At 40.0% G+C, this 15,424-nt stretch overlaps 1 protein-coding gene across 1 annotated transcript in view; it reads left to right on the plus strand.

Annotated features, from left to right (window-relative positions):
• Window positions 1-15,424, plus strand: part of LOC109988379 (protocadherin Fat 3) — a 67,265-nt gene that overhangs the window by 30,387 nt on the left and 21,454 nt on the right. The window contains exons 19-34 of the mRNA XM_065963270.1: window positions 852-1,202; window positions 1,739-1,912; window positions 2,003-2,533; window positions 4,337-4,701; window positions 5,007-5,160; window positions 5,717-5,824; window positions 5,928-6,111; window positions 6,879-7,099; window positions 7,684-8,136; window positions 8,883-9,017; window positions 9,155-9,554; window positions 10,400-10,596; window positions 12,409-12,562; window positions 12,668-12,901; window positions 13,138-13,316; window positions 15,207-15,420. Coding sequence (XP_065819342.1) covers window positions 852-1,202; window positions 1,739-1,912; window positions 2,003-2,533; window positions 4,337-4,701; window positions 5,007-5,160; window positions 5,717-5,824; window positions 5,928-6,111; window positions 6,879-7,099; window positions 7,684-8,136; window positions 8,883-9,017; window positions 9,155-9,554; window positions 10,400-10,596; window positions 12,409-12,562; window positions 12,668-12,901; window positions 13,138-13,316; window positions 15,207-15,420 — 4,054 coding nt within the window. The remainder of the gene's footprint in view (window positions 1-851; window positions 1,203-1,738; window positions 1,913-2,002; window positions 2,534-4,336; window positions 4,702-5,006; window positions 5,161-5,716; window positions 5,825-5,927; window positions 6,112-6,878; window positions 7,100-7,683; window positions 8,137-8,882; window positions 9,018-9,154; window positions 9,555-10,399; window positions 10,597-12,408; window positions 12,563-12,667; window positions 12,902-13,137; window positions 13,317-15,206; window positions 15,421-15,424) is intronic.

Raw genomic sequence — 15,424 nt, forward strand, 5'->3', positions numbered from 1 at the left:
CATCCATACACTGACAGAATGATAAAGGGACAGCAGCTAGAGACCACTTTGGATACTGTTTTCATACTGCCTCCTAAGTTTCCTGCCAAGTTTATTTCATACTGCTGATATAGGTATAGTGTCACAGATGACTCTCCACTCAGAGACTCTGTTCCAAAGGGAATCCATTAAATTAATAGAACATTACAAGACAATGTGAAATGGAGATGCAATTCTAGACTATGGATGAGAGCTTTTTTGTGGTAACATGGAACATGAACAAAATCATTTCACAACTTTTGTTTTGCCTTATTTGTAGCAGCATTACTGATTGTTGCTGCATTGGTTTATTAATGTATTAATCCCTGTTCTTTGCAATAGCCTGGCCTAAGGCAGCTCCTCATTGTTCCATCTGGTACCCCCTTTTATGGGAAGGCACACAGAGCCTGAAGAAAAAAGTGGGTTAAAAAAAGTCCAAAAAATAACCACCTGTATGATACCAACTTTGAATGTCGAATTGTCTTTTGTGTTTCAGGTTTTATCAGACCAGCTAACATAAGGAAAAGCCCAGTTTAAGTAAACTTGCTTTAAGGGTAATTTAGAACTTGAGTCACAACCTCTATAGCTTCCATATGTATTTCAAGTTCAGTCAAGTCAACTTTGATTGTTGTTCATCCATATACAAGGTATACACAAAGTTGAAACAAAAAGTTGTTTCTCAACAACCATTGCTGAGAAAAAACTAAAATGAGAGAGCAGGATGCATCCATCCGAAACGCCATCTTTTTAAATAAAACTGCAAAAGTAGTTTTCCACTTTTCGCTGAGTGCCCAACAAGACGCTCTTATCCTTTTGCTTTTGTTTGTTTTAAGGTTTGGGATGGCCGTTTCTCCAGCACGGCGTCTGTCATTGTGCTTGTAAGAGAAGCCGTTGACAGTGGCCTTCTCTTCACCTTCCCCTTCTACTCCGCCTCCATCCAAGAGAACGTGCCAAATGTCACTCGAGTAACTGTTGTAAATACAGTCGGCCACCGCCTCAACGAGCCGCTGAAGTACACTCTGCTGAACCCCGGCGGGCGCTTCACGATCCGGCCGACCTGCGGAGTGGTGCTCACCACCGGTGTGCCTTTTGACCGAGAGGAGAAGAGTAGTTATGAGCTTGTGGTGGAGGTCAGCAGAGAGGATGAGATACTCAGGGTGGCTAGAGTGAATGTGCAAGTTCAGGTGGGTGAGGAAATCTGTAAAGAGTGTTTGTGCATGATGTATACAATGTGCATGGAAAAGTTTATGAAGACTTTTGAAGTGTTTTTTTGTTATGAACAGTTTGGTCCTTTTTTGTGTAGATTTTTTAATTTACCACAAGATGTTTGCTTTTGCTTTTACAGTCTTGTAAGATGATCATTGTTGTCTTTTTTTCCAAACCTCTACTTTAAACTCAAAAGTTCCCCAGATACTGTGCTGAAGTTTTGCTTTGATGCTTTGTTTTTATGTTTGATGTAGGACTCTTCGTAATAGTGTAGCTCAAATAAACATGGTGTTTAAGTTTTGAACATTTTATTCTGAAAGATGCACAGTGGGGTCAAATAGATGTTAGATACACACTATAGAGTTATTGTTCTGTATATCTTTGATCATTTGAACACAAAGAGTGTTCACTGATCATACTGAATGTTGGTGACACTTTCCCAGCAGAGCCTCTGTTTTTACGCTCTTTACAATAACACTATCGTATTTTCCCACATTTGCTGTTTTTACTCCAGGTGGAAGACGTTAACGACAATGCTCCAGAGTTTGTGAACCTCCCATACTATGCTTTAGTGCAAGTGGAGGCAGAGCCAGGATCAGCCATTTTCACTGCTTCGGCGATTGACAGAGATTACGGCCTGAATGGTGAAGTGACTTACAGCCTTAAGGAGCAGCACAGGAACTTTCAGGTGAGAATTACAATGACATGCTCCTATTTTTAAGGGTTGGTTGTTAGCGCAATTGAATAGTACCAAAGAGCTCTTGTATATTCCCTGCAGGTGAACCCAGTGACAGGAGCGCTGACCCTAAAGAGGGCCTTTGAGGCAGACTTATCTAACGCAGAGTACAAGGTGGTCCTTGTGGCCACTGACGGAGGCTATCCTTCTCTATCCAGCGAGGTGGAGCTGCCTGTCACTGTAGTAAACAAAGCCATGCCTGTGTTTGACAAGCCCTTCTATGGAGTCACCGTCAGAGAGGATGTGTCCGTCTCCACCTCTGTGCTGTGCATCAACGCCACCAGTCCTGAAGGCCAGAGCATCATCTTCACCATCTCAGACGGAGACCCATCCCTCCAGTTTGACATTGGCTTCGACTCAGGAATCATCAATGTGATTTACCCATTAGACTACGAGACCACGCAGTATTACCGCCTGACAGTGAAGGCTACAGACACACTGACGGGGGCCAAGTCCGAGGTTGATGTTGACATCGTCGTGCTGGATGTGAATGATAACGCGCCGCTGTTTCAGAACACCTCATACTCCTCTGTGGTCGCTGAGAACTCCATGATTGGAACCACAGTGTTACAGGTGTGTGTGTGTGTGCGTGTGTGGTGTCTTTGTTTGTTGAGTCAGTCCACTGTTTACTCTAACTAAATGATGGTTTACACTTAGGACTCACTACAGCAGCATTCTGGATGAATATTAGGTGGCAAATGATTTATTTATGAGGAGACAATGTGATATTTCCCAAGAAAATTTCCCAGTGGACGCTCTTGACCTTTAGTGAAAAATAGACTGCTGCTGTTTCACTGTGCAACATGTTTGCACAAGACAATTTGAAGACACCAAAACTATTACAATGCAGTGATTTCTGTTACATATTCTTTTCCGTGAACCGGTCTTCAAATAGCATGATGGTTTTATTTGACAATAATATTACAAAAACAAAAAAAAAAACAGGAGGGAAATCTTTTAATTTATGTTTAATTTAAATGCTTATTGTGCTTTCATGTAGGGAAACCAAAAAATTATATGCAATGATAATGAGTCATGTTCGGTTGTTTCCTCCACATATCAACTCATTTATCTTGCACCCTCAGAATTACTGAAGCACAAAAGGAATATAAATGAGGGTAACTTGCTTCATTAGTGTTGGCCAATGGCATCATCTTTCACAGAGATCAGCCTATTGTTCTACTTTCCAGGAAATGATGAAATAAATGAATGAATGTCTGCTTAGGGCTTCCGTCCTAATATACTCTGGGGCTTGTTAAAAGCCTCTCAGTCAACAAACATAATGCAGAAAATCAATCAGTCAATCAAACCACTTTGATAATTCATCTGGGTGTGAACACATTGTACAAAAAGGGTTAAAATGTTGAGCAACATCTAAAACAGATACTTAAAAATAAACAGAATGATAAACACACAAAATAACAAGATAAAGGATCTGTCCATCAAAAAAGAGAAAAATCTACTGAGCATTTAGAAGTCCGATAGGATGCAACAACTTGGAAAGAATTTGAACAGCAGATATTTTTCCTAGTAGTTACAACATAACAGTCAACAACAACACATAGAGTTCATGTTCAATAATATGTCCAATACTTCTGTGTGTCTGAGGATTTATTGTTTGCCAAAACAATTCATCCCATTGTTTCAGTCCTGTGACCTTAGTACATATTTCTATGATGCCGTTTCTGTCGTTAAGGTTTTTAAAGCAGCAGATAAAAGAAACAACTCAAGAGACTGTGGAATAAAGATTGATTTTAAAAAAATGACGGAGGATTATGAGACAAGAGCAAGGATTTAAGTTTTACAGAGAAAGAAAAATAGCTTCAGTGTTCAATTCAAATGAATGGTGAACACTGAAAAAATAGAATCCCAATATTTGAATGATGTTACAATTTCCTCGCTTTTTTATGTATCTGCACTGACAATATATGTCTGCCTTTGAAGACTGACTTAACACTAAGTTTTATTTTTCACTTGCATGAGAAAGAAGCATTTTTGTGCTAAAATAAGAAAAAAATTGACTTTGTAACTGAAATCTAACATCTTACTTCAAATATCACAGATCAGATTCTCCCTATACAGTTATTTTGTTGTGACTGACAACCTGACAATGGTCTCACTTTCATATATGGTATAATCGTGAGTGTTTAGCTGACAGAAAATAATGACGTGAGATGCTTAATAATGTTTGATTGTTTGTCATTTTAGTTTCAAATGGGCAATCGCTATGTATCAGGGAAACTCAGAGCTTGAATTCCTTTTTTCATTTGGACCCAGAGTGGGTACTGTAGCTGGAGAGGGGGAGGGTAAACAAATCAGACCTGTTCTTGAATAATGCATGAAGGAGAGCTGTGTTTAATGTTACCATCTTTGTAGGTGTTTGCCCAGGACCAAGACTCAGAGAAGAACGCCATAGTGAATTACCAGATCCTGTCTGACCTCTACAACAGCTCCGACTACTTCCTCATAGACAGCACAAGCGGGCTGGTATTCACCGCCCGCCTGCTCGACTATGAGCTCACCCAGCGTTACAACTTCATTGTACGAGCGACGGACAGTGGAGAACCGGCCCTCAGCAGTGATGTCAGTGTCACTGTTTTTGTCACCGACATGAACGACAACCCACCCAATTTCAGCCAAACGCTGTACGAGGCCTTTGTCAGCGAGCTGGCTCCCCGAGGACACTTTGTGACTTGTGTTCAAGCGTCGGACGCTGACATCTGTGATGCTCAAAGGCTGAGGTGAGATAAAAAACGTTTTACAAAGATCTGAGTCTGCTGTTTTTTTCTCTCTTATGTTTTGTGCTGGTGATGATTCGAGTTTTGGTTCCCAGTTCTTGAGTCCATTTTGAATCTTTTGTGTAAACTTTCTGTTAAATTAAGCCAAGCAATAAAAGCCCATCCCTTACGATGCAATCTCCTACACAAAGAAAGGGAATTTGTCTTTTTTTATTCAGGTGATTTAGCCTCACACTTGTGTAACTTGTGCTTGCAGCAGATTTCTGAACAAAACGACTTTATCAACATGATTTTTACTTTGCTCTCAGGTACAGTCTCGTCTCTGGGAATGACAGGATGACTTTTATGCTGGAGCCTGATACAGGGGTGCTCAGCTTGTCTAACAAGAGGAGACAAGGCATGAAACTCTCCTATCAGCTCAATGTGTCTGTGTCAGATGGAGTCTTCACCAACACTGCTCAGGTGCGACAACTTCCTGGGGGTTGCAATTTAGTTCTGTCAACTGATTTGCTCTTTTTTAACCTCTGCTGTGTTTATGTGCTTCGAGCTCCCTGACCTCCTTTAGCAACTTTTCGCTTCAGATTTGTTCCAGACATTTGAAGCCGTCCAGAACAGTATGGCAGCTGGTTTCTAATGTGTGTTCATGTCATATCCAATTTATGATGAGGATGAGCTGCCAACTGCAGAATAAGTGTTCACATCTGTCTCTTAGTGGTAATTACAAGCGGGACTGTTATATCCCACATCTATAAAATGCACATTACATGTTGTAGCAATAACATGCCAATCAATTATTTCACTTCTTCTGAAATTATATGAACAGTGTTCCCACCTACATCAATCACTATTTTGCCACACAGCCTGATGCTCTGACTGATGTTCTACATGCTGAAGTGATGTGATCGTGTTTGACAAATCAGCCAGTGATGCTTATTGCAATGGCATCAAGAAAATGTCAGCGGACGTGAGGACGTAGAGATGATAGGATGAGGATTATAATGATGATGGTGATCCCCAGGTGATTGTACGTGTGCTGGGAGCTAATCTGTACAGCCCAGTGTTCAGCCAGAGGTTCTACCTGGCTGAGGTCAGGGAAAATGCCCCTCCAGGGTCAATGGTCATTCAGGTAAGTTTGTGTTCTCACTTCTCACTCACTGATGTGTCTTATCAGGACTAAATGTCCAACAGCAGTGGAGCAATTCAACTAGATTTTTTGTCTGTACTTCCAGGTTCGTGCTACAGACGAGGACTCTGGACTGTTTGGTCAGATCACTTACTCGTTCATCAATGATCTGGGCAAAACTCAGTTCACCATTGATGCAGATGGAGTCATATCCACTCTTCGGAAATTAGACAGAGAGAATCCTGTTAACAAGGACATGGTTCTGACTGTTATGGCCCTGGATGGTGGAGGTATTCATTTGAAAACTGACTAGAATGATTGTTAACTTATCCTTTGCACACATCATTTTAAAATCAGCTAGTATATGACTTAAAAGCACTAGATGTTTTACAGATTGTAGCTTTAATATAATATTTAAAAATACATTAATCAAGCAGCAACTTTGTTTAGTGTTGAAAAAAGAAGCCAATGCTTGTACTTTAGTCAAACACCAAAACCAAGGAATCCCCATTAGAGCCATTTTTACAGCAGAAATAAACATGTTTACATCCTGGTTAGGAAACGGTTTTGGTCTCTTGAGCTCATTTGTTTATTGGTGAGGACTGTTAGGGGGGAGAGGGTTGTTTTGATTATATTTAGACTAAGAGTTATGCATAGTAAATGTTGGTAGTTGTTTGCTCGAAGGCCAGGCTCCACTAAAGGGTAATCCTTGACCTTAAGCAGTTGGCCTAGTTTTTGTTGTTTTTACTGTTTGAATATGCTAGCTCGATGACAAGCTCGGTGGGTTTGTTTCAGCAACCAAGATATTTATTCTGCCTGCCTCAGCTCCACTTTTGCCTGCTTTTCAATTTGCTGAAAGTTGGAGTGGTTTTTTTTTCTAATGCCATCATTGGCCTTTTAAGTAACCAATAGGTGACGTCACTGTCAGTGTTTTATACGGTCTGATATTTAGGTATAAACCCATTTAAGATGCATCAGTTGATTAAAGCAGATTGTGATTGTATATAAACCTAAATGCATGTGATGAATTCATCAATTTGTGTGTGTTTTTTTCCAGGCCGTGCATCTTTTTGCACAGTGCGAGTGGTTCTTGCCGATGAGAACGACAACGCCCCTCGGTTCAGAGCTGTGGAGTACCGCATGAGCATCAAAGCAAATGTTGCCAAAGGGTCTCTGGTCACACAGATCCAAGCCACTGACCCTGACGCTGGGTCTAATGGGAGGATCACCTATTCCCTTTACAGCGAGGCTCGCCTGTCACTGGTTGATGTGCTGGAGGTCAGTACATTCTGCTCTGTAACTCTCTGCTTCAGACTGCTGCACTTTCTTTAAATGTATTTGCACCACACAGCTGTGTGCCTAATATGCCTAATACTGCTGCAAACATCTTCTCGGTTCCCTTTTAAAAGAGGCCAAAATCTAACCAAAGCTCAACACATTTATTTAATGAGAGTAAAGCACATTAAAAACTCAATGTATGCTAAAGGCCCCATTTTTAATTAAGGGATATTCTCAACTGAACCCCTCCCCATATCAGTGGATTAACGGCCATCTGTTAACTGTAACAATGAATTTTTGCTCATCAAATTGTAATTACTTCAAATTAAGATTGATGTTACAGTCAGTTTTTGCTGTTCACAGGAGATGCTCAATTATATAATGAACTAATAAAGAACTGTGCAAATAAATTATACTAATGATGTCTCTATAAAATGCTGATATAAAAAAATAGATGTAGCAAATAGTTATAGATATTTATGAAGTGGAAGCCAAACAACATAAAAAAAGAAGTAAACTGCCAGAGAAGTATAATAAATACTATACTATACTGAATGGCATTTGTTCTTTTGCTGGTTGCCCAGGTGGAACCAGACAGCGGTTGGATGATGACTAAAAGCACTGTGGACCACCTCCAGGGGACTGTGCTGTCCTTCTTCGTCAAAGCAACAGACTGCGGTTCTCCAGCAAAACACTCACTGGTGTCAGCCTTCATCCACGTCGTCCCACCAGACGCATTCGTTCCCTCCTTCAGCCAGCCTCAGTACTCCTTCACCATCCCAGAGGACACAACAGTAGGAACAGCCCTGGGGTCTGTGTACATGGGCCCCGGGCAGACTGGCTTCTTTAACACAATTGCAGGAGAGACTGTTGACAGCAACCAGGGTGGGACCTTCCTGGTGGAGAGGGATTCAGGTCTGATTCGTCTGATAAAGCCTCTGGACTACGAGCAGGTCAGCATCTACCGCTTCAAAATTGCCGCGACAACAAGAAGAGACCTGATCGAGTCCGTCTCCACCGTAGACCTGGAGGTTAAGGTTGGTCATAAAGTTGAAATTAAAACCTTTTGGCATTTTGTGTCATATTATGTCATTTGTTTTTATTATTATTATTATTATTATTATTATTATTATTAATAATAATAATAATAATAATAATAATAATAAAGTTTATTTATAAAGCACTTATCAAAACCAACGTCACAAAGTGCTTTACAGAAAAAATAAAAAATCCCAACAGTCAAATACACAACAATAAAATCCTATTAAAAGCATGAAAAATAAAAAAAACTGAGTTTGATGTTTATTCTCAGCTTATACAAATAGTTGATATAATGTGCTTCTTGTAAGCACTTGATTAAATAGCAGATGTAACGCTGACTGACTGCATGGGTTTTCCATTATCATATAACAAGTTAAAAATAATGAACCATAAAGTAGAATCCTGTGACTGGTGTTTCACCAAACCATTTGGCAGTGTTATGGGATGAACAACAATCCCCAAAGTGACCCAAACGTATCTCGGACAACATCTTGAAAAAAGTCAAATCCATTGGTTTCATTTATCAACATACAAAATCAAATCATTACATAAAGACCAACTTGGGGCAAAAAAAAAAAAAAAAAATTCCACACTGGAATCCAGAAAGACAACTGAATGCTCAAAATGAACGAGCAGAGCTACAGACAAAGAAGTTATAAAGAGCAAACAGTAGAGAGTACATACTGTACAGCGTTGATTCAGCTACTCTGATTTACTGATGATTTTTCCTGTTTTATTTTAGATCCTAGATGTGAATGACAACAAGCCAGTGTTTGAGACGAACACCTATGTTGCCACAGTCATGGAGGGGATGCCTGTGGGAACAAGAGTGGTCCAAGTGCGTGCACTTGATCCAGACTGGGGCTCTAATGGACAGGTGTGTGACAGCCAATCTCAGCTGTACTAGTACTTGTGTACTTTGTGTACTGTTCTTGTGTACTTTGTTCTTTTTGCTATTGTTCTTATTCTACTAAAGATTATTTGAAAAGCTGCTAAATTCATTTTATTTTCCAGGTTACGTACAGCCTCAAGCCTCTGCTCACTTACAACATGGACCTGACTAAAGATACTCGCTCGCTCCCCCTCACCGGCCCAATCACTACGGGTTCTTTTTTCGCCATAGACAGTAAAACAGGCTGGATTACCACAGTGAGCCAGATGGACCACGAGATCTGCTCCAGCTTCAGCTTTGAAGTAGTGGCCTCTGATCTGGGGGAATCTCAGTCCCTCTCCTCTACCGCAGTGGTAACCATCACAGTGTCGGACGTTAACGACAACCCACCAAGGTTTGAAAGGGATCTGTACCGAGGCTCGGTGAAGGAGAGCGATCCCCTGGGTGAGGTGGTAGCTGTGCTGAAAACCAAAGATCAAGATGGCACTGATCAAAACCGCCTCATCAGTTTTTACATCACCGGTGAGGAGGAGAACAGAGCACTGACATAATGTAGTTGAACACAATCTGAGCTGCACAGATTGTCCCTCATGCAATGCAGTGAGCGTTGCATAACAATTATTCATTAAGCCTAATGGGGGTGCCATTATTAAAGGTCACGTTTTAAATGAGTTTGAACTCAAATGTCGAACATGACTTACCTTTTTATTTTTCATATTAGCTTTTAATTCTTCTTTGTCACATGGAATGCATTATACAACAAAACATTCGAAATGAGTATAATCACATTTTGCTTTCCAAATAAGATGCAACATAAGGAAAAGAGGACTGCCTAGCAACACAGTATAATTTATATTGTATCACTTGCAGGAGAATCAATCACCCTGGGAAGGTCTTGACTTTCAGACTCACACGTGACTTTGTGTTGTCGTTTCTTTTTTATGGGTGTAATAAAAATATTTTGTGAGGACTCTCTAGTAGAACTCTCACCTTCACACTCAGCCTAATGCTTTTAATTCATATAACTGTCTGATGATCACTCAGGATGATATATTTTGGCTTCATGTTCTGGCATTTAAAGATACTGATTGTCCTAATGGAAGCGCTATAATAAAAGGCCAGATTTTTAAACTCTCAAAGGCCATTTCTTCTGCACATCAACCTGATTTGCTATGTTGATAGATGTGTATTGATTGAGCCAAAGGGTACCTGCATCATTTGTGTCTTTGTGTTTATGTGTGTGATGCTTATTTATCCTGTGAATGAAAGACAACTCCTGTTTATTCAGATGTCAGTTGCAATCCATCTTCACCTCACTCATTGCAATGTGGTGACAGGATTTTAATCCTCGTCTGTGTGATCTGCAGGGGGAAACCCGCGGGGTGTGTTCGGCCTGGCCCTCGTGCAGGGAGAGTGGAAGGTCTATGTGAGCGGACTCCTGGATCGTGAGCAGCAGGACTGGTATTTGCTAAACATCACAGCCAGCGATGGCCTGTATGTCGCTCGTACCGCAGTGGAGGTTACCGTCATGGATGCCAACGACAACAGTCCCATCTGTAACCAGGTCAGCGATATGGATGAATGGAAGTAGGTGAAATGAAAAAAAACACGCAAAGCAAACAAAGAGAGCAGCAGGCTGTGAAGCAGGGACATGAACCTCTCTGACATTTGGTAGAGTGTGGGGTTCATTTAAGAATGGTTTAGCCCAGAAATTAATGTATGTTTGTGTGACTTAGAAAAGTTAAAAAAAGGAGCAGAACTGGATTTGTTCTATTAAAATATTGATTGCTTGTTCCACAATGCTCTAATCTCAGCTGTAATTATTTAAAACAAAATACATCTGCTCTCATTTTTAGGGAATGTCCTTTAATCTGCAATTAAACAAACTCATTTAATTTAGAAATCTGAAATTCAAAGAACTGTTCTCTTTAGATCACAGTAGACAGCATTTAAACAAACAATAAACATGATCAGTAATGAAACCCATCCACTTTTGCACAGTATGCTGATTCCCACATAACTTACATAATCTTCCTAACTGTATTAATACTGAGGCGAAGGCCAAGCCATGACAGGAAATCGCTGTGAAAAGGAAAGACAAATGAGCTGTGCGGCCTTCTGGGATTTTCCCTTTACATTTGGTCGTATTCGGCAGCTCTTCGATTTAAGATAATTAGTGGAGAAACTTTCCCTCTCCCACTAAACTCATACTAATTCTGTTTGAAATCAATTTTCCTGTTCTCCTCGTCTCCTCTTATATTCTTTGTGTTCTTATACAAGTCGGAAATGTTTCTCATACAGCAGGATAGCAGCATTACATGGAGTCAAAGACAAAAAACTGCAGATGAAATATATAGCTTGAAGTTAACTATAACAGACCTATAACAAGTTTGTATGCACACATCTTTTCTTAGTAGTTTGTGTCGTAAAAATGGTTATGAAAGAAGCCAACTGCAGATGTAGTAGGAGTAGCTGTAGAATAATTACAGGTACATGTAATGCTACAAGCGGTGTTCGTCATGGTCGATTCACTACATTATGTATTAGTTATATTCTTAGTGGTAATTATGGTAGTAGGGGAGGTTAGAAGAAAGTGGCAGCCAATGGACGAGTTGCTACCTTGTGCACCCAATGTACAGCGGCTTTAGCCCTCGAAGCGGGCGGCCTGGTTATGAATCTGACCTGTGGCTACTTCCCCGCATTTCATTCCCCACCCTCTCTCCCTCCCCAATTTCTGTCCATCTCTATCCACTGTCCTATCTCTCCAGTAAAGGCACACAAAGCCCCAAAATAAATCTCTCAAGTAGCACTCAGAATACCTCTAATACCAATCAAATAATAGCATTTAAATAGCTAATTTTAAGATGTATTTTTTGAAATTGTAGAGATATTGAGGTATTAAATTTCACATTTGAATATCATAAGGGACCTAACCAATGATTTTTTATTTTTATTTTGTAGTGATAATTGTCTTTGATTAATCAATAAATCCATGCTTTGTGTATTTCAATAAGTTCAAATTTAGTGTTAATGTAATAAAACATTTGCAGGATAAAACCTGTAGTACAGAGCAAAAGCGCAGCATGTTGGGGTTAGCTTGAGTGAACTTGGACATACGTACCACAATAGTTTCCACACTTTGCCTGTCTGTGTTCAATGAAACAGTGCAGTCAAAGTTCATTTCTGCAGTCAGTCACTGGCTAGAGTTGAGGCAGGGTCAGAAAGGAGCACTCAACTCTGTTGTTCGTGTACTATCAGTGGAGATAATGGATGGACAACAGTTTACTGTGTTTTTAGGTGAGTAGGGCAGAGGCTTTTTTTTTCTTTTCTTTTAACAGTGTAGGTTTACGATGTGCTTTTTTTGTCTGCTTGGCAGGCGGTGTACAGCGTCTCTTTTCCTGAGGACATTCCCGTTAACAAGGGCATCGTGACGGTGGCGGCTACAGATGCTGACTCAGGCTCCAGTGCTGAAATCCAATATTCACTCTTTGGGATTGGGGTCGAAGATTTCTACATGGATGCAAACACTGGTACAATCATTTTTATTTTTTTTGCAGGATCAAAACATAAATACACACCTCAGATTAAATGTCTTATCTAAAGCTTTACAAGCGCGTCTTCATTTGGGTTTCAAGGTGAGCTGCGCACAGCCACAGCCATGGACCGAGAAATGACACCCAGCTATAAACTCATTGCCCAGGCAACTGATGGAGGAGGGCTGTTCTGCCGCTCTGACATTTCTCTCAAAGTGTTGGATGTGAATGATAATGCCCCCACTTTCTCCTCGCCTTATTACCTGGCTAGTGTGTATGAAAATGCTGCCCCCAAGGCTTTGCTTACCCGGCTGCAGGCCAGCGACCCTGATGAAGGTAAACTGAGATGATGTTGTCCTGTTTTATGTGGTATGTCTAATATTTCCAACCAGAATAAAATTGAATTCAGGTTTAACCCATCATTTCATACAGCATACAAAGTGCTTTGATTTTGATGAGTAATGTATATGAATATGAAATGGTCTTGTATCAAAATAAGAGACCAAAAAGAGAAAGATTTTTGATTGATATTAAGTCTTGTGAGTCTGTGATTTTGTTCTCTATTATCTCAGGTCTGAACCGTACGGTGATCTATTCTCTGGTGAATTCAGTCGGTGAGTTCTTCTCCATCGACCCGGTGTCTGGGATGGTAATTCTGGAGAGACCTCTGGACAGAGAGAGCCAAGACTCTTATCGTGTTCGTGTCCAGGCAACAGACCAAGCTGGCCAACAGGGGGCACTGTCCTCACAGGTAAGATGGTTCAAAATCAGTTGTATATTTGAAATTTCTATGCTTAAATGCTGATTTAAAAGACAAAAGATGTGTTGTTAACATTATTGACATGAAAAACTATTTTCACATGTGCTTTATATCAAATAATCATGGCTCAATCCATTATAAAATCAGAAATAGTAATTTAGAGGGTTTTTGATTATTTAAGATCAATTATTTATAGAAAGGCACACCGTGTAGTCACGTAATTTAATCATTTTATCACAATAATGTAAATAAGGTTGATATAATTTATGTTAAATTGCAGATTAGTATTCAACAGAATCATACGGTGATATGTAATCTGTATTTCTGTCCATACTTGAGATAAGAGAAGCCAATGGGGGGAAGCATGATGTTTACTGAAGAGATCAGATAATGAGCGTAGTAGATTTAATCAGGATAAATTGTCATTGAATTGTGAAGAGGATGGTTTGGGAATGACGGGGAAGGTGACAGTTACAGATACAGAGGAGGGGCAGAAAAAAGCACAGAAAGTATCGAGACTCTCGTACCTATCAGGGTTTCTCTTTCTCAGAGTCGGATGGAAAAAAACATAAAATCAAGTTGAAATCAAGCCCCCGGCAAAACTGAGGTCAAGAGTGGCCATTTCAAGGTGATGTGAGTTTAGGAGTTGCTGACCATGGTGCTGAAACTTACAATGATCACTTGTAGCAGAATTACAAGTTGCAGCAGCATTTGCTACAGTGACAGAGGTTAAAGCCACGTAAAAAGTCCACACATTAATATAAAATGGACAAAGTATCAGTAATAGCATCCAACTTAAAACATGTAGAACTGGGATCAATTGGGGCTGCTTGGTGACTCTATTAGTTTATGTTCATGCAGGAGAGACTAGTAGGACAAATGTCCTGAAGATCACCGGGCCAAACAATACACAGTTATAACCAGATTAAAAAATGGCAGGAATAGAAAAGCGTCCTCTTTCTCATCTTCAGAGTCAAGAATTATTATTTAATACAAATAGCTAATAAATAGCTGACTGTCCTGATAACAAACAAAGTTTGTAGTGTGGAAAGGCAGTCTAAACTGAAAGTTTGAGGCACTCTGATGTAGTATAAAAATCATTTATTTGACACATCCCTGTTAAATAAAATACTTTCAGTTTAGACTGTCTTTCCACACTTCAAACTTTGTGTGTTATCAGGACAGGCAGCAATTTATTTGCTATTTGACTTCTGTCCCCTGTTCTTGAAGAGCACCTGATTCCTCTACATTTTTTGACCTAGTGCAGCACTCGCTTCAACCTTTTTTCTATTATTTAATACATTTGAAAAATTGAAAATATATCTCAGGAAAGATACTAGAAACTAGTGGTAAAAAACAGATGATAATTCAATATTTATGAAGTGTTAACTTTCAACCAAACCCTCAGTTACAATATATCCTTTCAAAATGAAACACAATAGAAGCATTGTGATTTTATGGATATGTCAGGAACACAAGCCATCAGCTTCCTGACAAGATTACTAATAAGGTTAACTGTTTGCTTCTTTAACACCGAAGACTTATTTTAAAGTTTGTTTTGAACCTTTGTCATGACACAAAATGACATCAAGAGAGACACGAGGGGTTAATGTTTTCCTTGAGATTTCAAAAACTGTATTTTTATGACTTTAATGTCTAACCTTTTTCCAACAACCAAGAAATTCTCCCTAGGGCTTTGTTGGACACAGACTTCAATTGATTTTTGCTTGAGTCAACCTTCTTGTTAGTGAAACCTTAAGTATCTTTTCTGCCATTGATGTATGTGTAGCCACTGTCCAAGGTGTTGAAACAGAACACTCTGGGCCAGGAGCATCACAGACGAATGGATTGGGTTTTGACAGACTCTTGTGTGTCCCACAGGTTGATTTGACCATTTTGGTGCTGGATGTGAATGACAACGATCCCGTCTTCCAAAGGAGGGACTATGGAGTTACTGTCCCTGAGGATGTAGCCGTGGGAACAGATGTCCTGCGCATTTTGGCGACGAGTGCTGACATTGGCCCGAATGCTGAGATCACCTACAGCATCCGTTCAGGAAACGAGTTAGGAAAGTTCTCTATAGATGTCAATACGGGTGA

The sequence above is a fragment of the Labrus bergylta genome, chromosome 14 (genome assembly GCF_963930695.1).
Source record: "Labrus bergylta chromosome 14, fLabBer1.1, whole genome shotgun sequence".
NCBI lineage: Eukaryota > Metazoa > Chordata > Actinopteri > Labriformes > Labridae > Labrus > Labrus bergylta.